At 42.9% G+C, this 24,293-nt stretch overlaps 2 protein-coding genes across 5 annotated transcripts; both read right to left on the reverse strand.

Annotated features, from left to right (window-relative positions):
* Positions 1 to 178: 178 nt before the first annotated feature.
* On the reverse strand, positions 179 to 11,575 carry LOC133496361 (AN1-type zinc finger protein 3-like). 2 transcript variants are annotated; one of them, XM_061811831.1, is made up of 6 exons: positions 11,462 to 11,575; positions 4,314 to 4,354; positions 3,102 to 3,356; positions 2,911 to 2,976; positions 2,641 to 2,823; positions 179 to 2,139 (listed from the first exon to the last, which is right to left on the reverse strand). In XM_061811831.1, the coding sequence occupies exons 1-6, from the start codon at positions 11,536 to 11,538 to the stop codon at positions 1,985 to 1,987; spliced, it is 777 nt and encodes a 258-aa protein (XP_061667815.1). In that variant the 5' UTR covers positions 11,539 to 11,575; the 3' UTR covers positions 179 to 1,984. The 2 variants fall into 2 exon arrangements, with proteins under 2 accessions (XP_061667815.1, XP_061667816.1); XM_061811832.1 differs by lacking the exon at positions 11,462 to 11,575 and adding an exon at positions 10,528 to 11,228.
* A 283-nt stretch (positions 11,576 to 11,858) lies between these two features.
* On the reverse strand, positions 11,859 to 24,251 carry btbd9 (BTB (POZ) domain containing 9). 3 transcript variants are annotated; one of them, XM_061811828.1, is made up of 11 exons: positions 24,094 to 24,251; positions 22,317 to 22,532; positions 20,457 to 20,820; positions 20,129 to 20,396; positions 18,902 to 19,121; positions 17,913 to 18,032; positions 17,705 to 17,814; positions 15,080 to 15,269; positions 14,815 to 14,922; positions 14,647 to 14,725; positions 11,859 to 13,190 (listed from the first exon to the last, which is right to left on the reverse strand). In XM_061811828.1, exons 2-11 carry the CDS (start codon positions 22,499 to 22,501, stop codon positions 12,897 to 12,899), a joined length of 1,938 nt encoding a protein of 645 aa, XP_061667812.1. In that variant the 5' UTR covers positions 22,502 to 22,532; positions 24,094 to 24,251; the 3' UTR covers positions 11,859 to 12,896. The 3 variants fall into 3 exon arrangements, with proteins under 3 accessions (XP_061667812.1, XP_061667814.1, XP_061667813.1); XM_061811830.1 differs by having other exon boundaries at positions 11,859 to 13,176; positions 24,094 to 24,250; XM_061811829.1 differs by having other exon boundaries at positions 22,317 to 22,519; positions 24,094 to 24,242.
* Between the last annotated feature and the right edge of the window lie 42 nt (positions 24,252 to 24,293).

Raw genomic sequence — 24,293 nt, forward strand, 5'->3', positions numbered from 1 at the left:
CAAACAATTTGGGCCAGACACTTTCCTCTCCCTTAACCGCTGATTGGTATCCAAAATGTGACGCAGGTTGCTAGGAGGTCTAAATCAGGTCAACACTGACACCAGTGCCATCGGTGAAGAGACTCCGACTGATGTTTGGTGGGAAGCATTTAGTCCTTCCTTCAAAAAAACTACAAACAACCTCTAATCCAGTTTATTTCCTCAGCAGAAAACAGAACACAAATGAAAGAGAAATAGGACAGAACTGTTTTTTTTTTCTTAATACAATGAAACTATGCCACTCTATGCTAGGTTGTAACTCAAACTGATATAAGGTTAAATAATTCTTTGCTTTGAAAAGGTACAGAAAGATATTTTCTTTTTCTTCCATTTCTCAACAGCACTCAAAAACAAAAACAAAAAAAGATCCCAAGAAGAACAAAGATCTGTGACATTTTTCTTCTTCTTCTCCCTTTAGCGCCATTCTGAATCTCCAGAGGAGGAAGAGCTTGAAGAGGATGACGAGGAACAATTCCGCATAGTCCGTCCGCTTTTCCCGTTGCTTCTCCATCGAGTTGCGACGCTCCGCTTCCTCCCCGACGGAAGCAACAAACGCATCCTTGTGCAAACGCCATACAATCCAGTCCAAAGTGTGTCGCTGATTAAGAGCGACGACACAACAAAAGTCTTTAGAAGAAGTCACTTTGAGTGGCGGGGTTTGAAATTTGTGGCGTGGAATTTTTGGCTTCCACTGCATCCGAGTCATGTAGGCTCATTCTGAACGTTTTCAGGGGTCCTTTCAAAGAACGACTTGTGATTTTGTCTGACTGCTACAAAATTGGAACCATCTCTACTAGATGAACAGATGACATGAAATCTTGAAAATTTGGAAAGCTTTTTGTTGTTGCGTGCGCCGTTGGCTTGAGAAGACGCCATAACGCATAATACTCCAATTTAAAGTGAGGCATTTGGATGTCAATTAGTGGGGCTCCAAACACCATTTCAGGAATAGACCCCCCCCCCCCCCCCCCCAAAAAATAATGCCCATGTATAACCGGGAACATTTTAGGCCCAAAATATGATAGTAATGTGTATTACTTCTCCTCTGATATCAGGATAACAATTTGTCGTTTCTATGAAGAAAATTCAAAATGTGCCAACACGGTAGCTCAATTTCTTAAACTGTCACTAAACTCGCATGCAAGCTCGGCACGACGACTAACGACGGCGACCGTGACGCATTCGTACGCTCGCCGCTAACGTTAGCCCGGCTGGCGGGCGTCGACAAAGAGACACGGAAGAAAAGATTCGGTTCACTTTTCCAAAACAAGCAAAACATCCCCACAGCCTAATAATTACAAAACACCACCCGATCAATTAATTGTAGCCACAAAACAGCCCCAAAAATAAATTAACAGAAGCCTCGGAGGTGGTCGGGTGATTCTTCGGGGACTCTGCGGGTCGCGTTCTGGGGAACAACTTACATCGGAACAGGGGGGGAAGAAAAAAAAAAAAAACTTCAGTCGTACTTCCCCGTCGTTGGAGTACCATTCCGAGCATCGTGAGGACGAAGGGGAAACTGTCGCGCACTCTCTCATCACTCACACAAACTTTCTCATAGTCTCTCACACATGCGATACGGATGGGGTTGTGTTCTCCTGGAGTCCATGTGAGCACAAGTCCCGCTCAAAAGATTTCCACCGGCAGGCAACACAATGGTGTTTGCCCCACCCCCCCGGAAAAAAAAAAAAATTGAAGATGGAAGAGGAGGAGGAAGGTGGGTTCGACCTGAGAGAGAAAGGCGGCAAGTGTTCTGCGCGACTTCCTGTGATTAGGAAAAATCCAGGGCAATGGGGAGGGATTAAGGCTATGTGAGTGTAAGCGGCGTTCAGGTCCAAAATAGCCTCCTCCTCATCTTCTTTTTCTTCTTGCCTCCATTCAGCCACACGTCTGCATTCCTCATCAGGCGTGCAAAACGCCTCGTGGGAGCGGGCGCGGCAGCCGATCAGGAGCACTCCTCGCCGATACGCTGGCACGAGCGCCCTACCTTGCGGTCCAGCTTGACCATCTTGAGGACCGCCTCCTCGCGTCCGCGCCCCAGGTGGTCGAACAGGCAGTCGTGCTGCTCGGGGAGCCGGTGAAGCATGCAGAACACGTAGCCTGGAACACGTGAGGAGAGCGTGAGGGGTCATGGCGTCACTTTCAAGTAAGTTTGACTGACTGACGAGACATTAGACCCCCTCCATCCCATAAATAGAATTAGATAGACTAGATAGAGATATGGGTGGATGGATATTAGATAGAGATAGAAAGGTGGGTGGATGGATGGATGGATGGATGGATGGATGGATGGATGGATGGATGGATGGATGAATGAATGAGTATTAGATACAGACAGACAGACAGATACATGGATAGATCACAAAAGGGAATGCCCCAAAAGATTTTTTTTTTTTTTTTGCCATTTTGGTCTGAAACAGTAATTTTAGTCATTAACTAAATGTCTTACAATTCTGAAAATTCCGCCCCCAAAGCCAGTTGCCCTTTTGGTACCAATGTTTAGCATGACTAGACTTTAAAAAAAAAAAAAAAAAACCGTAAACCTCAAACAGGGCAGCAACATGGGAAAGAAATGTTCAAAAATTGGATCTTTGTACTGACCACAGCGACAGGAGCCCAATTCCTGCTGCACCAGCTCCAGTTTGCTTTGACAGCTATAGCAGCGGCGGCGGTTCTTCTGCTTGGGCGTGCTGCCTGCCTGCTCCTCGCTGCCGTCGTCTCCTCCGTCTTTCGCCTCCGCCCGCGGCCGTTTCTCCGGCGTGGCCTCGCTCTCCGAGCCAGAGGCTTTGAAGGTCGCAGAAGAGACAAGAGGAGGAGTTAAGCGTGGATTTGCTGGGTCGGGGATATAGGACTAGAGGAGCAAGACCGTACCCGACTCTCGAGGACGTTTTGTGGGTGTGCACATCGTACTCTGCGCTGTCACTGTGGACGACACGCCTGAAAGTTGGAGAGAACATACCTTTATGTTCTTTATTCAATCCCATGTAAATTCCATTTAAATTCAGTCTTTCATGTGCAAATGTTTACATTAATTATGTACAAGGCTTTTCCTGTTTGCTTACCCTCCTTGGAGGTGGCGAACATAGGCGAGGGTTCCTTGGTAACTGGGAGCTCTGTGGTGGTGGTGGTGGGCAAGGACAAAGATGGCGACACTGACGACGATATAGATGGAGTCTTGGTGGTGGTGTTGGTGGTGGTGGTGGTGGCGGGGGCGGCGGTGGTGCCGCTGTTGGTGATGGTTGTGATGGTGGTTGTGGTCGTCTCGCTGCTGCTGTCCTGAGAGGGACAATCGTCATCTGGCTGCTTCTTCTGGATGTCTGTAGCGTCCAAAGGAGGGAAAAAGTCAGCACTCGATTTGTCGCAATCAATCATTAAAACAACTATTTTGATAATAAGACTACTAATTCAAAACCAGTGTTGGACCTAAAATTGTCCTAACCCCCTGATTCCAGCCTTTCATCTGTAAATGCTCTCATATTTTTACCAGGCCTTCATGAAAGCCTCGTTTGTGCTTCATCAAAATACAACATGTGCAAACATCTGCTTTTACTTGGGAAAACAAAGTGCAATTGACGCCGTTAACCTGAAGCAGCCTCAGATGTGTATTTTAAACTAGTAGCTCCTCCTTCAAATTAACATTTTACATTCTCCAGTGGGCCTGACAGCGCCGTGGATTGCCAGAGGCCACCCATTGGTGTATTAATGTGTGTATGAATGCGCATGTGTGTGAGAATGTGAGGCTTTCTAAAGCGCTTTGGGCACTGTGATGGTGTAGATAAAGTGATATATATATATATATATATATATATATATATATATATATATATATATATAGAGAGAGAGATATAAATGAAAGTTCAGTCCATTTACCATTAATCAGTAAGAACTTAGAAATTATTCTTCAAAAAGGTTAGTGAGTAAAACACCACTCCTTTTTATGTGATGAGTCTTAATTGTTGGTTATTTAGTTTTAAGCATTCAACAATACCAAATAATGATTGAATAATAACCATGGAAAAAATGCAAAATAAGTATTTGATCATTCAAAAGAATAAAAAATGTGATTCTAAAAATATACAACAGTACCAGCCTTAGTTATGACCAATTCATTTTCTCTGGGGGGGGGCCTTGGGGTACATGCAAATTAGCTCTCCTTGAAAATTCTAAATTATCCATGATATGAATATGCTTTATACAGTGAACTCCCTACATTGTCACGTGTGAATTCTGTGCATCGGGACATGGAAGGATGTGAATAGGTTGAATCAACTTACCAGCAAAACACTTGGAACAGAGGTTCATGGTCTTACTGGACCTGCAGCGAGAGAAAAGATCATTGTTAGGGGTCCCTTTGCACCAACATTTACAAACGTCTAAAATGGAAAGTGCAGTTTGTTTTGTGAATTCCAGAGAATGTTTGGCCCGTTTTGCAGTCTCAACATGCCCAAAGTCTCCCACTTTCTGATTGTGTGTATTTTTGTGAAAACCTTTATATTTTAAAAAGGTAGGTACACACGAAAAAAAAGCTCTTGATAAAAACTCCGTAAAGTTAAGAAAATTCATCTCCCAATGACAGTATGACTTTCAGTCTGTTAAACTAAAATGTCTCCTCACAGGAGCCTCCACGTTTTGAGGGGTTTTTCCACTCTGCATCAGGGATCTTATCCTGGGGTTTTTGGTTACTGAGGGGACTTCATGATGTGGGGTCCATCCCGGTCTATCCATTTCATGGTGGGCTCTGTGGCGGCAGCCCCTTGTGGCACCTCTCTGTGTGGATGACTCCCCCAGGGCATAGTACCTCATCCGGATCCTCTGTGCATGATCATGTCGTCTACGCCGTTAATCAATATGAGCTGTGTGCGTGGATGTTTGTGTTTGTATGTGGGGACGGGATGAGTGGGTTCTTGTAAAGCTCTTGCCAGAGGTGTGGACTTGAATCAGATTAGAATCTCACAACCTGGACTCGAGTTAGACTTTAGTCATGAAATTGATAACTTAAAACGACAATATATTTAAAGACTTGCAACTCGACTTGGACTTGAAGAGCAATAACTAGTGACTTCACTCAGACTTGATTTAGTTGACTTAAAAGACATCCTACTTTGACCAATGCACTTAGAAAACACTTAATTTCTCTTACTAAATTTGCAGTTTAAAATTTCTCCTCAAGAAAAGATGCTTGTTGACAACGCTTAACGTCTTAATTCTTCATTAAAACATGAGTCCTACACCATTGCTAATGTATAGTTCGTTTATAATACCTTTAAATAGTCGACACCCTGTTGGGCATGGTGTGGCAGAGGATTTTCCCAAAAGGTATTTTTTTCTCACGCACGCACACACGCGCACACAGAATTGTGGGGATTGCGCATCTGACGTCACAATTGCTTGTTTAAGAGCTAACTTTGTGAGTGAGTAACACTGCGGGACAGCCGTACGCTGTCTACGCTCCCTTTACATTAGTCTGGTTTCGCCAATGTAGTTCTCAACCCATCTTGCGCTAGATCTCTTTTTTTATTTACCATTTAACAATGCCTCTTTTTGACAACTTACACAGTGCTACGTAGTGTTCCAACAGATATCACAGTGGGATAAAATTGGGCCTTTATATCATGATAACTAACTTGTGTTCCTCTTATTTATTTTTTTTAAAGTCGTTTTTAATGCAAGAAATGCCAAGTTTAAACTAAAATGTATATATTTACATTTGAAATTACCTCACGAGTAAGGTTTGTAGACAAGAAAATGCATTTTCCTACTTTATGAACAATGTGAATTGGATTTAATTAGCCTTTTCATAGTGTGTGTGGGGTTTCCTAGCTTGTGCGTATATTTATTTATTTATTTGTTTGTTTTTTTGTCCAACCAGAATTCAACTGATATGTTGCAATTTTAATGTAATCTGCCCAGGGCAGTCAGAATCCCAAGTGGTGGCACAAGACAAACACACTATGTCTTTTTTTTTTTTCCCTCAACCAATCAGATGTCACATTCAGCAATTTTACGTCACTCTACACTTGGGCCGTAGCACACGTACATCAGCATTTTCCTGTCCTAAAGCTGGACCAAGACTTTTTTTTTTTTTGCTGACATTTCAAGAAAAACTGGTCATTGTGAAGATAGGTCAGCTGTCATATTTCCATCTGCAAAAGGGTTTATATGCTTCCCTTCCACTCCAGACTGTAAACAACTTTCTAGTTTTAGCTGTTAGCTATAAGTAGCTCTTACTACCCAAAACAACTCTAGCTCTGAGGAGCAAATGATAATGGGGTTTGTCTATAAATTATACACGTTGCCAAGGTGTATGATGTATTTAGGTTTGTGCTGTCATCATTTTGATAAAGCTGTTGAATTGGGTAGCTAGATGCATGACTGATTAGAGCGTCTGCCTCTCAGTTTTGAGGACCGGGGTTCAAAACCCAGCCTCCCCTGTGAGGAGGTAGATGTTCTTCCATTGCCTGTGTGGGTTTTCTCCCACATCACATAAACATGCATTAATTGAAGACTGAAGGTGGTTGGTAACCAGATCAGGGTGTTCCCCACCTCCTGCCCCGAAGATAGCTGGGTTAGGCTCCAGCAGTCCCGCGACCCTTGTGAGGATAACCGGATCTCATAAAATGGATGGCTGCAAAATTCTAGTGTAGTTTTGTTTTGGGGGGTGACATATGAGAACACAATGATTCACCTATAGGTTTATTTCTTTACTAACAATGATATACAATCTCAAATACACTAACTCCGCTTTTCCATCACAAATTCCAGAACGGGCTGGTTCCGCTCTCACTTGGCCTCGCCTGACCTCCATTGCATTTCCATTACAAGAGGCACCAACTACTAGTGGGAGGGATTGGAGTGGGATCAAGAAGGTGACACGCTCGGTTCTTGTGGCGCCTTTCATCTCGCTGCATTTCATCTTCTGCCAATATGGACAAAATTGCCCGCACCTCCTCAGTTGACCCCAGAACAAAAGCTGCTCTCAGCCTGCCGCACACTGCAACCTGGTCAAGCCCGAATGGACCAGACCACTGTGTAGAGTTGCCGATGCAACCCTGCACATGAGCAACTAAAAAGTGAATGCAAGGCCGGGAGTCTACATGGGTGTTCGATGCTGTGTATTGAAATATAATTATAAAAAGTATGGTTAAGGCTTCATTAAAGGCTTGTCATTGATTGAGAACTATATGAAGCATTATCTTTAAGATGGCCTTTTCAGCAAGTTGGGTAGAGGCAGCATGTCACAGAAAAACAATATCATTTTAGTTCCTGCTTGGACTTCAACTTTTTGGCTTGTCTTCTGCAGTTTAAAAAAATGCCATGAATAAATAGAAAGAAATAACAACTGTCGAGTTCTTTGCGGTTTGTGACCGTACATGACTGACCAATGTTCAAACAGAACAACAGAGACATACCTGCACTTTGGCAGATAATTATACTGACGGAGGTTTTCAAATGAAAAATTGCTGCTTACAGCCCATCACTGCCTATTATGCACAAACTATTTGCTTCCATTAAGTTTCAAGTAGTGACAGCACTTTGTAATAAGAGATTTATTCAGCGATACCTTGTTAAAATGGACATTTTTGGGGGTACATTTATCTATCATCAGCCATCCTTTGTTTTTATTTAAAAGGTGATTTTGCATTGAAAACCTTTTGTTGAAAAGTAGTGCAGTAAAAATAAAGCTTTGGCCCTCACATGAACAATTACTGTGATTAATCATTGTGATTACAATATTGATTAAAAAAAACATAATCGTGCATCCCTAGAGCAGATTATTACATATGATGGAAATATGCTACAGATAGTGTACAGGCATTAAATATGATACACCCAAGGTACATTTGTTAAAATATGTGAAAAATGCATTAAGTCTCTAGATTCTAGAACAGTAAATTTGGTAGACAATTTTAGAGGTTTTAATCAATGTGTTATTTTACATGTTTTAATATATTTATTAGTATTTCTAATTTTAAGTACACTATATTCAATAGAGGTTGTGCACGCCTGAAGTTTGTCCCATCAATAACAGGTTGAGCCTGTCCCCCGAGTGCACCCCCACCTCCACCGTATTCTGTTGCAACGTATATTTGCTCAGCATATCCTTAAGATATACAGTAGATGTAGGCATGTACGTTTTTTGTCTGTGTCCTCTGGATTTCATATGTGAAAAATATACAACACGCTGGGCTGCGCCGTGTATATTTGTTTGAAGGGTTATAATTTACTGCAACTATGGCTCTAATCTTATTATGTCCCAACAGGTCCCTATGGTCATTTATTAATATAACTTAATTCACTGTATAACAATACAGCACACAAACATTGCAGGAGCTGCAATGTGACTATTGTGTGTGCGCACACACACACACACACACACCATAACCATGCTGCGATAATTTGTATAAAATGGCGCCTTATGGTTTGAGTCCAATTCATTCTGTAAACACGCTCCTAAATCACAACACCGATATCTCAAATCATCCGTCTTCATAGAAAGGAATGGAAATGCCATTAAACTTTTTAAAAAGTCCCATAGTTTGGCTATTTAGACCTCCATAGAGTGACTAACATGGAATTAGCATAAAAGAGTCAATTTTAAAAAAACAACAACAGAAAAACCTTTGTTTTGTCATACGAGTGTCCAGAAAAGGCCCCCGTGAGAGCTACTTGATCGACCGCCCGCTATCCTCCGATTGGTTGCCTCTGTGGAGGAGACCCACTCAAAAGCTCTTGTGTTTATGTTGACGGCGCTGGCTCAGCGGCGGAAAGGGAAGCCGGAGATCTTTGCGATCTTTGCCATTGACGTTGATAAGCCTGAGAAATGTGAATGACCCCACTTCGGGCCTCTCGGCAGAAAAACATCTGGAACTCCAGAATATGTGGAGGATTTTAATTAATCTTTCACATTTAGTGAAGCACTACTGTGCCAATATTACGTAATACTACAAAAATTTGGCATCTTTAAAAAAAAAAAAAAAAAAGACAGTACACCATTTTATTCTTATAAAAAAGTTTATAGTGGCCCAATACATCTATAGTTTTCGACCACGTCATTGGTATTTGTCTGGCATTTTGGCAGTTGGGATTGGGAGGATTTTCCATTCAAACTATCGATAAGCGCCAGAATGAAAAAAATTAATCAACCACCAATGTGGCAGTGTGTGACATCATGAGGCAAGTATTGATAAGCAACCTGGGGAAATAATATATACACCAGTATATTTTACGTTAGGGCCACATAGACAAGGTCTACCATAGTTTTACTATTTGAGAATATTCCAACAAATGAGAATAGATCAAGATGATTGGATTATCTCGAAAGCCCAAACATGTCAGCTTTTCTTTTTTTAGATTATAACTGATTATTTTAAGAATCAATAAGAGTCTTAATTGGATGATTTTTGTTTGTTTGTTTGTTTTTTTGCAATTGCATCCATTTACTTGAAAACAGGAAATATAATGAGAGTTACAGGTTTGGTCCGTAACATGCCAGAAAATGAGCAAAAACGTTGATCATTGTTCTTTTAAAACAAAAAGATGTCTGTGTGCGTATGTAAGTATATTTACATCACACACAGAATATTTAGTATTTAATAGTGGAGAGGCAGCCATTCCAAGGAGTTGCACAACTTTAAGTTAAACAAGGTCCATAAATGATTAATCTAGTCACAAAATAGTTGTCAATGACTTTAATATTAACTGCCCATCAATTGTTACACTTTTTTTTTCTTCAACAAAATAAAAAGGTAAAATTAACATCATGGACTATAAAAAGCACTGTCGGTTCAAGATCCTTCAAGCGGCCGTGTGGGGGCCCACTTGCCTGATCTCTCTGTTGGGATTGCTCTGATATGCTGGCATGGATCAACACTGACAGCGTTTTCGTTTGCCAACATGTGAGCGTAGTTTACCAGCACACAATTGAAACAATTCACGTGTCCTTAAAGCGATAATGGCTCAAAGTGCTGCTTGATGACGTACAGCGGGCAGTGAATCACATCCGGTATGCAACATACTGTAACCGTACATCCACTTTGACGTGACATCAGAAAGACAGGCAGTGCAATGAGGGGAAATAGATATATAGCCACATCATTACTACACTGAGCACTTTAAGTCGAAATTCAACCGAAAATTGGTCGTTGACGGGAGCAGTAACAGAGTTTGCTTTAAAAGGAACCTGCTGCTGCTGCCAATAAATCATCTCCTCCGTGGGCACGTCAGCTTTTCAAATGTGTTTTAAACGCGACGGACCGGCTGTCCAAATGCCCCCAAAGGCAACCTCTCCGAGATCTGGGGCCTAAAGTTGCCAAACGGCCGGCATTCGGCCACTTTAACGCTTGCAGTTGGTTTATATATCAGCCAACTTCCCAACCCCCCACCCTCGGCCTACTCCTCGGAACAACAACAATGGGTTTTTTGGACCACTTCGACGTTTTCCATCCGCTCTCACCGGGGGCACCTTGGTCTTATTCCGACACGACTTACCCCCAAAAGCCGCAGGGACAGCGGGGAGGGAGACCGGGTGGCTTGCTTCTCTCGCTGGTGTCGCCCATGGCGGCCGGCCGCAGGAAGCTACGCGAGGCCGGGGATGAGTCCGCGGCCTGCTCGCTCGCTTCCTCCCCAAAAAAAGAAAGGGGAAAGAAGCGAAGGGGACGAGAACAAAACGCTTTTTCGTCCGATGAACAGTCCTCGAAAAAATGGCGAATAGGTGAGGCGAACGAAGAGGGCCTCGACAAAAAACGCTGCCGTTCGAACAGAAGAATTGAAAGGCACTCAATGCAATCAGCTGGACGTGTGGCCGTTAAGACGCAACCAAACGGGCGGGGCGGAGAAGGGGGGGGGGGTTCAGACTTCAGTCAGAATCCGTAGAATAAATTGGCAGCCTTTAGTCGAGGTGCGCAAAAGGCGATTTAGGGCGACGTTGAAGCTGTAGGAGGGCGTTTGCCGAGATGATAAACAGACGAGGCCGCCCCAGACGTCCGGGGACCACCCCCAGCCCCCTCCCGTACACACGTCGATTGTGTGAACCGAGGTGCACCGGAAACGCGTCCATCAAGACCCAAAAATGTCAATAGTGAATAAAACGAAGAAAACTACCCAAAATTATCTCAAACAACAGCATTTTATGCGACATTTAGTCGCCACACTCGACTGCAAATGTCGTTAAAGTTGGTACTCTCCTACGGCTGATATTTTCGCTCGAGTCCGGCTGTTTATTTACAGCAAACCTATCGGACTCCAAACTTTGTCATAAAAGCGAGAACACTATGTGCACACTTTTATGATATTTTCCATCTATACTAACAGAAATGCTTTACAGAAGAACCTTCTTTCCGCGTGATCCAAAGGTAATGACGAGCAAAGGAAACAGAGCCCAACACGAGTGTAATTTCTGGCAAAGAGAAGAGTAGGCACCCACCTGGGGAGGAAGGGCACCCAACAGACCAGAATTCTGCTCTGGAAAAATGTAGTTGGGGGGATTGACTTTTCGATCATCCCCTCCCCAATCTGACATCGTAACGCCCACAAATGCAACACCGCAGAACGCCCAGGTTTGAACCTCAAACCTGTGAGACAGATAATGCAATTTAAACTTTTTTTTTTTAACCATCTATTCACTTATAGTTACTTTCAATCTTTGCTTCAGATGCAGAAATTGTTCAAGTTGAAGGGGCTTGAAGAAGCATGTGCCTTTGCCAATCATTTTTAAAACTGGATGAAAAGTTTTCAGAAGTAACCGCCTCCAATGATATGCCACATAAATACAGATCTGTTAATGATTCTGCTTTGATTTGGGACAATAATGCAAGCCACAGTAAGATTAGTGGGAATAAATGTTATTTGACACTCAGGAGGATAGCAACAAAACAAAACAAAAAAAAACTTCCAGCTTCGGACAGCAGCTGAGTAGAACAAGAATTGACATTCGTGAACGCCTTTACAGGAAGTTGAACGCAAACAACCACATTTCCATCGAACTGGTAGTTTCATGATTCCCATCCCCCAGGGTGGATATTATGCAGGGAGATTCACAAAACAAAACAAAATTCTAAGACAGTAAATGGTATAGACAAAACCTCTCAGACAACACATTTGATTTTGAAAATCCTAAGGACGCAATAGCTCAAAATAACGGGTTTCCTAATAAATAGACAAGGGGTCTAAGGACTTGCATCAGAGGAAGTAGGTTCTTAACAACAGATAGAAACAATCATTTACATGTGCTTGAAAATAATATCTCAACAAACTCAAAAATGCAACAAACTATCTTCATTTCAAGAACGCGCGCACAAAAGTGCACTGAACATACCAGGAGCTCCAGTACTAGGTCATTCAAAAGACCCCAAGACGTAAGCTTGAGTTCCGCAACTTGAGTCTAATAAAGTGCCAATAGCAGCTGCCCGTGTCGTGTAAAGTTATTTTTGCTTGTTTGCAGCCCAAGTGTGTGAATGAGTTGGTCTGAGCCCCTCAGACCCAATTTCCATCAACTTATTGCTTTCCTCGTCAGCAAACGTGTAATATTTGTCGATGACGTGTCAATCTCAGTCGGGTTTCTCTTGAGGTACAAGGGGGGAAATAGGACCAAATGTTTAGTCAACAAACACTAATGGGGGAGGCTGGTTGAATACGCAAATACATCATAATGAGATTAAGTGCTGTTTGCATACAAAGGCGTTGCAAAAATAGCCGCCCGCTTTCTTCAAAATAGATCACATTTGATAGGAACTCTGAAGCGAGCTGTAGTCTACAAAGTAGCAAAGTCACCCCCCCCAAAAAAAAAAAAACGTATCAAACGAGTCGGGAAGACCGAAGGCTCGAAAAAGGGGCATGGACGTGACAAAAAGCAGCACGAGTTATGATGGTGAGATGACGGCTGTGCAAAAATGGCGGTCCTCCAAACACCCTCCAGCAGGGGGCGCCGTGGTGGCAGTGTTATCATTAACGGTGATTGGCCTGTGAGGAAGATGAAGACGAGTTAGTCGGCAGCAGGCCGTGGGTGCGCGACGGCCGCTGAGGTCGAGGCGGCTGTGAGGAAGAGGACGGGGCCGAATCTGAGGCGTCCTGGCTCGAGCTGCTTTCGTTCGCGGCCGTGTCCAACTGGGCGGGACACTCAAAGTGGACGCAGTGGAAGACCTGCATGGAAAAGCCTGTGAATCCCAAATGGTCAAAAATTGACACAGCCACCAATCCACTTTCAAATGCTTGATTGAATAAACAAAAACAAATATATATATATATAAGAGCTACAAATGGCCAAAGCTCAATAATGATTCACCAGTTAATAGCCAGCCAACTCTACACTCTCATTGGCTTGGCACCCACGTCACTCGCCAGGCTTTTAGGAGGCACACACCTAGTCACAGGTGCTACAGTAGAACATCAGCATTGTGACCCAAAGTGGAGATAAAAAAATTATCTTTGTCCTTGTGTTTAATAATGCAAAATTAAATTATTCAATTACTTAATCAATCAGAAGATTCTACAATGAATTTCATAGCGGCAGCACAAAATGGTGCATGAGAGTGTCATTAAATGTGAGACATCAGACTTGAAAAAGGAAACGTGAGATGAGACTTCAAACCTGGAATATTAGGAGAAAGAGATTAGGTGTGAGACATGAAGGTTGTGTGAGAGTGATGACATGAGATGTGATAAGTTAGATTTGAGATGTGAGATGTTAAAAGATGTTATTACTGTCGTACTAGATCGACTTAATACACTAAATTGTATTTTGCTCCATGTATTTAGTTTCCTTGTTAATCAATAATGAGCATGTATTAAAGGACCTGTTGGGTTTTTATCAAAAAACATAATACACGATTGAAGACAACTGCTGAAAATAAGCAAAGACTGAGAACTACTGTATGTAGTACTTGTGGAGAATTGCGTTAACCTTTTATCATTTCAGTTTTTCCAAATTTTGGCTCACGACACCACTTAAAACACTTTGGTGTTAGCCCTCTCCCAGTATACAACAACTTTGTTCACTTTACTGGTCCAATCCGCAATTTGTGGAACATCACATAACTAAATGCGGACAACAGGTTAGCTGACTTACTGCGTATACTATGCTAACAAGCATAACTAGTTTAATATCACGATTGGTTGAAGCCGAGCATGCTAAAAAGTTTGTTTGGTTCGATGGCTGGTGTCTTTGGACACGTTAAGAACATATCCATCATTTATTTTTTAAAATATGATGTGATTTATTTAACGATGGGGTAGCTGTTACCGTCACAGTCCTGAGGATCAGGGTTCAATCCTGGACCTCCCTGTCGGGAGTTTGCATGTTTGCACGCATGTTGCCTTCAGGGATTTTCTCAAAAGGCACACCAGTTTCATTCCACATCCCAAAAAATTGACTCCAGCACTCAGACAACCCTCGTGAGGATAAGCGGCTCAGAAAATGGATGGATGATTCATGTAAACTCAAATGAAGACTGAAAAGTTAATACTGTCATCTTTGGTGGTCTGCAATGACGTGTTAAAAAAAGCTACTTCCACTACGTCTTGTGGACATTTGTTTTAAAGCTAGGCAGTGAACGCAATGTGCCAAAAGTGGTCGTGAAAGAGGCGGGCACGTTGATTCTGGTCTGTTGTCACCTCGTTAGCGGTGTTGTGAGTGCCCACGATGCGGACAAAGGAGGCCGGCTGCTTGTCAAACTTGAGCGTCTGCCAGGACCTGGGGCACAAGGGTGGTCACGTCGACATGACATGATTGTGACGCAAAATCAAACTGAGGTAGGTGCTCATTTTCTTCAATTGTCTCACCGACACGTCACTCTGGTGCGGTCCACCACCTTGGTCCACTGCTGCTGATTGGTGGACACTTCGATGTAGTAACTGTAGGAGCGCTCGTCGCAGTCCCATAGGAGCAGCCTACGCAGAAGTAAACACAAAAATAATTGACCACATTATATGGACTCTACATAACAGATTCTCAAAGACTGCTTTTGGATCTCCGATGTATTCCCCACAAATAACAGTTCTTCATTGTAACAAGCTAAAATGACTGATTTATTAATTTGAGCATCACCTTAAGGAACCAATGCAGTAGGGCTGAGCCAGCTGGATGACGATAGCACCCGAGCCCAGTTGGTGGCAGGTGTAGCCTGAGTCCCAGTCGTAGTTGCGCGTGTCACCGTTGAGCAAGGCATTTCGGCTCCGACTCACACCCTCGACCACGCTGGCACACGACCCCACCGTGGCCACGTTCTCAGTGGGCACTGCGTACGTCACACGTATGGGAGGTCAGGTATGAGGTGTGGGAGATGTAACAGAGGAATGGGAAGTGAGGAATGAAAGGCGTGGGATATAAGTTTGATACATTAAATACGAGAGATAACATGTGGTACCTGAGACATTGCATGTAAGACATTGGACATAAACTCAACCACCAGCCATTTCAGAGCATTTTGAGTGATCTTTCAGGACCCACGGATTATATTGTGTTCTGTGACAATAGAAGCAGTGAAGCTGCCAAAAGAAGGGTAGACTCTTTTGTTCCCCACAAGAGAAAAAGGTTTTATCTAGCTTGTTCATTTTATACTAATTAGCAGTAAAACATGTAATGAGCAGGCTGACTCAGGGCATGGCTTCACGTGCATTCGTCATTCACTCCATGTACTGAGTAATCTTATCTCCAAATTGGGACACAAACTTTATACTACTGTACTTTGGCATTTCCTACTTCATAATCGACATAAGCTAATGTTCACTCCCTTATCTTCATCTTCTATGAAAAATCTGTGCTCATCTCAAATCCTCACAACCCAACATCGCCATCTCCAAGGATCGATTGGTAATTATGTAGAAGCCTTCATTTCACGGACAAGGTGGGTGACATTATGACGATCTGTTGAAAAACATACAGTGAAGAAAATGAGTATTTGAACACCCTGCTATATCGAAAGTTCTCCCATTTAGAAATCATGGAGTCTGAAATTTTCATCGTAGGTACATATCCACTGTGAGAGAGATAATCCAAAAAGAAAAATCCAGAAATCACAATGCATGATTTTTTTTTCACGATTTATTTGTGTGATACAGCTGCAAATAAGCATTTGAATACCTGAGAAATCCAATGTTAATATTTGGTACAGTAGTCTTTGTTTGCAATTACAGAGGTCAAACATTTCCTGTAGTTGTTCACCAGGTTTCCACACACTGCAGGAGGGATTTTGGCCCACTCCTCCACTCTGATCTTCTCGAGGCCAGACAGGTTTCTGGGCTGTCGCTGAGAAACACAGAGTTTCGGCTCCCTCCAAAGATTTTCTATTGGGTTTCGCCTCTGGAGACTGGCTAGGCCACGCCAGAACCTTGATATGCTTCTTACGAAGCCACTCCTTGGTTTCCCTGACTGTGTGCTTCGGGTCATTGTCATGTTGAAAGACCCAGCCACGACCCATCTTCAATGCTCTGACTGAGGGAAAGAGGTTGTTCCCCAAAATCTCACAACACATGGCCATGGTCATCCTCTCCTTAATACAGTGCAGTCGTCCTGTCCCATTGTGCAGAAAAACACCTCCAAAGCATGATGCTACCACCCCCATGCTTCACAGTAGGGCTGATGTTCTTAGGATGGAATTAATAATTCCTCTCCCTCCAAACAAGGTTAGTGAAATTATGACCAAAGAGTTCCGTTTTGGTCTCATCTGACCATAAAACTTTCTCCCATGGTTCCTCTGTATCATCCAAACGGTCACTGGCGGGCCTTGACATGTGCTGGTTTAAGGAGGGGAACTTTCCGTGCCATGCATGATTTCAAACCATGGCGTCTTACCAACAGCAACAACGACGTGTATTACCAACAGTCACCTTGGAAACGGTGGTCCCAGCTCTTTTCAGGTCATTGACCAAGTCCTGTTGTGTAGGTCTGGGCCGATTCCTCACCTTTCTAAGGATCATTGAGAACCCACGAGGAGATATCTTGCATGGGGCTACACTCTTATTGAGATTCACCGTCATGTTTAGCTTCTTCTATTTTCTAATGTTTGCTCCAACAGTGGACCCTTTTTCACCAAGATGCTTGGCAATTTCTCCATAACCCTTCCCAGCCGTGTGGAGTTGTGCAATTTTGTCTCCTGTGTCTTTGGACAGTTCTTTGGTCTTGGCCATGTTACAAGTTTGAGTCTTACTGATTGTATGTGGATCTACAAGGATCGATTGTATGGGGTGGACAGGTGTCTTTATGCAGCGACCTCAGACAGGTGCATCTGATTCAGGACAAGTGGAGGTGGACTTTTAAAGGTGGACCCTCAAACAGGTGTCACCTGTTTGAGGTTCAGAATTCTAGCTGATAGACAGATGTTCAAATACTTCTTTGCAGCTGTATCACACAAATTGTTAAAAAATCTTACATTGTGATTTCTGGATTTTTCTTTTCAGATCATCTCTCTCACAGTGGACATGCACCTACGATGAAAATTTCAGACCCCTCCATGATTTCTAAGTGGGAGAACTTGCAATATAGCAGGGTGTTCAAATACTTATTTTCTTCAATGTACTTGAGGAATATATTCGTCACTGGCATTAAACAAGTGTATTCCGGCTGACAAACATACACATCTACAGGTGTGAATGAGTTAAATGTGGAAAGTATTACATATCCAACATGGAAAATGATCATAATCTTGAGTGACAGTGTCTTCTTGCAACTCACCCAGAAGTCCTTGCTCCAGTGTGAAGGTGCGGTTAGTGAACATGCACTCAAAGGCCACGAGATGGAAGACCTTGTTGACCGTGTTGTGAGTTCCCACAATGCGAACATACCTACAACACAAAAAAAAAAAAAAAAAAAAAAAAGAATGCCACGTTTTTAACCAGAACACACAAACGTCCAGTGGCAGATGAGAAGCAGCTGGGCTTACCTGCACACTCGTGGGGGAAAGAAGAGATTCTGCCAGGACCGACACAGATACTTGGAATGGTCCACCACACGAACCCAGTCCAGCTCATCCATGGAAACCTCGATGTAGTAAGAATACGAGCTGTAATGATATCACAGCGCATGTTGGCTGCATTTCGTTTCTTGGAATTGCAGTGAAAAACGAAAGACTGGGAAAACGAGCTTTGTGTGAAATGTGAATGTAAACATTAACTTTGCAGCTAACATTTCATCCTTTATGGCATAGCAAACTATAAAACAATAAAAACAAGACAGACTAAAGGTCTTGATGGCAAAATGATTGATTTACAAATATACAACTAAGAAACGCATTGTGTGCAATGCTGACTCGGCACATGGCTCGGGTTGAACGTCAGTGGCTTTTTTTACATGGTGCATTCATACCACAAACTGCATCATCTTTTCTTGTAGTCTCAACACACTCTTTCTACTCCATACTGTGACACATACTCGTGTTTATCCCAAAAATATACACACTCCGTTGGTGGGTGAGGTGCCTAAACTGTCTGGCTTCCAACGTGTTGCCATTTCTCTCCTTCATAATTGACATGACAAGCCAACATTCGCCGCCATATCTTTATCTTCTACCCAAAAGCTGTGCTGATCTGAAATTTGCAATAGAGCCATCCACAGGGACGTGTTCATCATTACAGTGGTTCAACGACATGAATTTCATGAACAAGTTAGGATAGACCCTCTATGCCTTCCCATTCAAAAATACACTCGGCAAATGTATTAATTGGAAGCAGTAAATGACTGAATTCCAGTTGACCAATGTAAATGTCCATGGAACTTTTCAATTGGAACTCAGTTCTGTCTGGCATTTTATGGCATAACGCGGTACAACTACTAAAAATCTGCGCTATAGCTAGCAAGAAAGATAAAATCTGATGAAGCAGGCCAACATTGTAGCACACGAAGACGATGAGGAGGAAATTGCGGCATCCTTACCGGCTGTCTTTGTCCCACAGCAGAAGACGCACGTGGTTAATGATGGACGGCTGGCCAAGTTTGACCTGGATGCCTGCCCGGCCATCCTCCTCGATTGGGTGCCTGGAGAAGCCGTGGTCCAAGTCGTAGTTCTGAGTGTCCCCATCCAGCAGTGCCGACTTCAGCTCGCCTTTTGTCACTTGAGCCCCGTGCTTCATGGTGGCAATGTTCTCCTCTGGAACTGAAAAGACAAGACACTGACTGAGTCTTCTTCTACAACACTGCTGGCTGAAATAATCCACAAAATTATGTAAAAACAGTCTAACGTACAGTTTTTCATTATCATTTTAGATTTCACATTCACGCGATTCTTTTCTTTGAGTGGGGAGAACCCATGCCTCAATGCAGTCTCGAAAGACAGGCTTACCGGCTTCAACAGCCGTGGTCGGCCAAGCAGCCATGAGTGCCTGACAATGGACCGGTGCTTGGGGTGCCTGTAGCGGACAGGCTCCCACTCATCGCCAAATCGAAGAGGTACGTTTGAAGTGTCCGAACTAGCTTCCTTCATCTATGCAAAAGCAAAGTGATCCACTGCTACGCTGGCAAGAAGTTGATTACATGGGCTGGCAGTTCCTGGCTGGGCACAGTGGCCTATCTTGTCACACACGCCTTCATGAACTCAAGTATTATGTACTTTAGTTCGACGGTGATGATGTTAATTGTATGTCACTTCGGCCACTTTGTCCGATTTTTCAAATGTTTTATTATTATCTTGCCACCTTAAGTTAATAGTTACGATGCAAAACCTGTTTTTATATGCTCCCCCTATCCAGTGAATATTTACCAGCCAACTATCCAGGAAATAATACATCCCACCCAGAATTTGGAATACTATCATCAATTAAAGTGTGAATTGGAGAAAACAAATTTTTAATGGGCTGGATACATTTTCTGTCATGCTAATTTCTCAACTCTTAGCTGATATGGTCATCTGTTGTCCCATGTCTGTCTCACATCTGATTTCTTTCATATGTCATGTCTCACCTCATATGATGTCATCAAACCTTGTTTCGCATGTGATGTGTCGTGCCTCAAATCTCATCTCCAATCGCTGAAATATCCTATTACAACTAACCTGCCCTATCTCATGTCCCATGTTTGATGTGACCACTACCCGACCCTACAGGACTACTCTCTCGGCTCCATAGTACACACAAAATGTAACCAATTATATCAATGAGAACTGACGGAGCATGCCGCGGAAGTTGAGGTCCATGTAGCGGCTCTCTGAGCGCAGTTTGATGGCATCCAGCAGATGGTCGGGGCTGAGGAGGCCTGACGGCCGCACAACGTTCAACATCTCCGTCAGGGTCATGAGCGGCAGGCGCACGGCCGCCATCACCTCCTGTGTGTCACCGCTTTCACAGCGTTGTTGGCACCAGCGGCACAGGGCTTGGAAGATCTCACGCTCAGTGGCGGCAAAGGAGTCGCGCCGTACCACTGTCAGCAGCGCTGTCTACGAATGCAGAAAAAGCATCAGCCTCTATTTGCATACCTCAAGTTCCTGTTCTCTTACCTTGGAGAGGGTGAGGAAGCCATCAGAGTTCAAGATGTCGGGCGCATGCTTGTCCATGTAGGAGCAGCACGCGGTGCCGAGAGCACTCAGGGAGTAGAGGCTGGCCACGTCAAAGACCAGGCACACGTTGTTGGTGTGCAGGACGGTGCGCAGGAAGTCAGAGGTGGAATCCTCCAGTGGCTGCAGGCCGTATCGGTGGGCCAGGCCCAGGAAGTCTAGCAGCACCTCTTCGCGGGCTGAGCTGAGGCTGGCGCGACCCGTGTACAAGTAGTGCAGCAGCATGGAGAAGGCCTCCGCTCGCGTCTCCTCCAGACTCACCTCCACCTGGGGCTGAGATTCCTTCATGCCACCGTACAACAGCGCCCTGATGGACAAAACCAAACATTTTTTTCTTTACATCCAAATTTGAGTTTCCCAAAAATCTTTTTTTTTACAAGCACTACCGTAATTCCCAGCCTACAGAGCGCACCTGGTTATAAGCGTCACCTAGTATATTTGTAAAGGAAATACCATTTGGTACATACTGTATATACGCCGCAGCTGTGTAAAACCGCAAGTGCCCACATTGAAACAAGATATTTACAAAGAAAGACGGTACAAAGACAGTAACGCTAATTTGCATCAACTTCCACCTAAATAATTATAAAGAGGCTAAATATGTTTTTTCTTTACAGATTACTGGAAAATATGTGCTTCCTCTAAGGAAATTCACCTCCAGCCAATTGCAAAGCAGGTACCCATATTATATTACATTTTTTAAGTGAAGATACAGTAAACTATCAAATAATCACATGAATTTGCATCGATCAGCGAGTTTACAAAAACAGTTACTGAGCAGATCACAAGATGTTCTGTACAAGTTTGTGAACTTAATTGCTCCAAAAACATATTTACACTTAAAATAATGTTTTGTTTATTTAATGTAATCTATGCTCATCTATATATTCCAATGAGGTAAAGTGACAGATAGAACAAATGAATGTTTATCTATTAGACTGCAGGAAGTACATACAGTAATTGTCTCCACTTTTTGTTTGTTATTGTGCCGTGAGATTTTTCAATCGCCGAAATATGTTCCTTGGTTAAACCAACATTGCAACATGACAGAAACAACGGATGCTAGCTTATTGCAATAAATTACTTTCTTGTCGTCAAAATTACTTCACCCACAACAAAACTTTAGAGCATTATTCAAGAGAACACCCATAAAACCGTTAGTGCTAACAGTAGTTTGCTAAGCCACATAACGTTCTATTTCCCGTTTGCAAGCCGTATCATATAAAAAGTACGTGAACATACCTCCAGCAAACCCTAAACGAAAGCACTGGTGACCACCGACATGTTTTTCCAGAGTTTGTTCTTATAATACAATTAGTGCCATCTACTCTTGTTATCACCATCGTAATGAGTCTATCCAATCACATTTGAATGGAGTAGATAAAACCCAGTGAGAATGATAACCGTAATGTGGTGCTATCGGAAAACAAGGTTTTATTGCAGTAGTCTGACATAGTGCAATTGTGAAACAGCAGATTTATTTTGTAGTCTGATTAACACGTTACGTGTTGTCTGTCCCGGGTGCGTTTTTCATCAGCATTCAGATATGTGAATTATGACATCAAAAGCCGATCAGTTTAAAATGCGAAACATTGGCGGGAACCAATTACGCCAATCAGATCAGTGTCGTCTAATTCTAACACATGTAATGCATTAAACTATTGTTTGAAAGAAAATTAGAAAGGGGTTTCAATTGAAGGTTTGAGATTGTTCAAACTGAGGATAAGCAGTTTAAAAAAAGTTTTGGGGAATGACATTTAAAAAATAAAAAGAATCCCTCAGCCACATTAGGGCGGGTGCTACCTGAAGTAGTGGCAGCGGGCGGCCAAGATGACCCGGTGTGCAGGGAACCGCTTGCCCTCCACTATGAAAGTGACGTCGCTGTATTCCTCGCCCAGCGCCAGTGCACCCAGCTGCTCTGACAGCAGGTGGATGTGATCGATCTCTGAAACAGTGGTCAGGGGCTGCAAAGGGTGGCTGTTGCTCATCCTGGTGCTGGTGGCCACCTGAACGACAAAACTGGAGTGAAGCGGTGGGCACAGGTTAATGAGTCACAAGAAAGCTTTTTCAAGTTGTGTATGCGCGTAGAATTTATCATTTTAGCGATTATCCTATCGACTTTTGAAGTCATCAGATAAAAAAACGACTTTGCATTATCAAATAAGAATACCAATGCAAAAAAATTCATATGAGGACCAGGTATTTTTTTCCATTGCAGGTTGCCATCCAAAGGTTCTACACAGTACAGAGCTTATGCACCGACGTCACCGAAGTCACGTGACTGGCCATACTGCCGGGCAAGCAAAGCATGGTTCAAAGCTAAGTCGGTTGGAGACGACGCGAATATATGTCTTATAGCACGACGCCCACAATTTTTTCCGATATCGATAAACATTTAAAAGGTGATAATAAACGAAGGTACGTGGGAAAATTAGAGACACTTGGCAAAGAGGACCCATATTTAATGCCGAAGTCGATGTTTTCACCGATAAGAAATCGGACTGTTAACCCACTCCCGCTTGTCTTGGACAACTGGATCTACACATGGATCTGGTGAGTAAGTCATCGAGATTTACACGGAAAAGTTTGAAAGCGTATAAACGTCCGGACACATACAAATACTTTGTTGCTGGATTTGTTCTCAATCAGGAATAAACCCCATATAGCGATGGACTCACTCAGATTTTTTCAATACAAATACCAATATTTACATAAATGACCCGTGGTTTTTACACAAACTTCCATCAATTAACTATGATTGCCGGAAAAAAACTTAAGACAGCGATTCGTCTCCTCCATACATGGAAGCATATTGCGGCCACACATTAACCTATGCCAAGTGTCCCTAATTTTCCCACATACCTTTGTTTATTATCACCTTCTAAATGTTTAACGGTATAGGAAAAAACTTTGGCTGTCGTGCTGTAAGACATATTTTCGTTTCGTCTCAACGGAATTACCTTGCAACAATGCTGCTTTGTTTGGCTGGCAATATGGCGAAGTAAACAAAAATCACGTGATTTTATGACGTAGATGCACGAGCTCTATTAAAAATGTTGTGTTATTTCTGAGGCCCCGTGTTTACATACGATTACGACCGGGACATTTTCTTCTTCCATCGACTAACCAATGAACTAATGTTAACCGTACCATATTTATTTTTATTATTCGGTGTTGGTTGAGGCTGGGAGGGTGACCCCAATTCGTTTAGTATCAGAAGTAAGAATCATTCTTATTTCTTGGAATGCAAATCCCAGCATTACAAAAGTCAAAGTACTTTGAGGGCTAACGTAGTCCGTTTCGTTTTCTTTTCTTTCAAGTGACGAGGGAAAACCAATAAAAATCGAATTGGGATTTTTTTTTTTTTTAAAGAGGTGCTAATAGTTTATTTTCAGACACTGGAGGCCCTGGCTTGCTTTCAAAGATATATTGGTAATATCTGTCGTTCATTCAGGAGCTCAGTGATCTTGCAGACTTTGAAGTTGCCCCTCTTTTCGTTTCGTTTGTCAAGACTTTCGCCAGTCCGACGACGAGACATTTTCTAAAAGCCATTTTACGATCATTTGCACGTTTGACTCACCAAGCAGCTTGGATATAAATTATTCTACTCCTGAAAGGCGCTTCCAACGAGGCAAAAGAGGGGGGAAAAACGCTTGTTGTTTTCCGAGACTAAAATAAAAGCCTCCAAACATCCGAAGGGTCCAACATCACAGCAAACAGAAAGCAGTTCCGTGTTACGTGGAAGTATTTCCGGTTCAGAGATGACCGAAAAGAAAATGG

This window comes from Syngnathoides biaculeatus, chromosome 23, assembly GCF_019802595.1.
Source record: "Syngnathoides biaculeatus isolate LvHL_M chromosome 23, ASM1980259v1, whole genome shotgun sequence".
Lineage (NCBI taxonomy): Eukaryota > Metazoa > Chordata > Actinopteri > Syngnathiformes > Syngnathidae > Syngnathoides > Syngnathoides biaculeatus.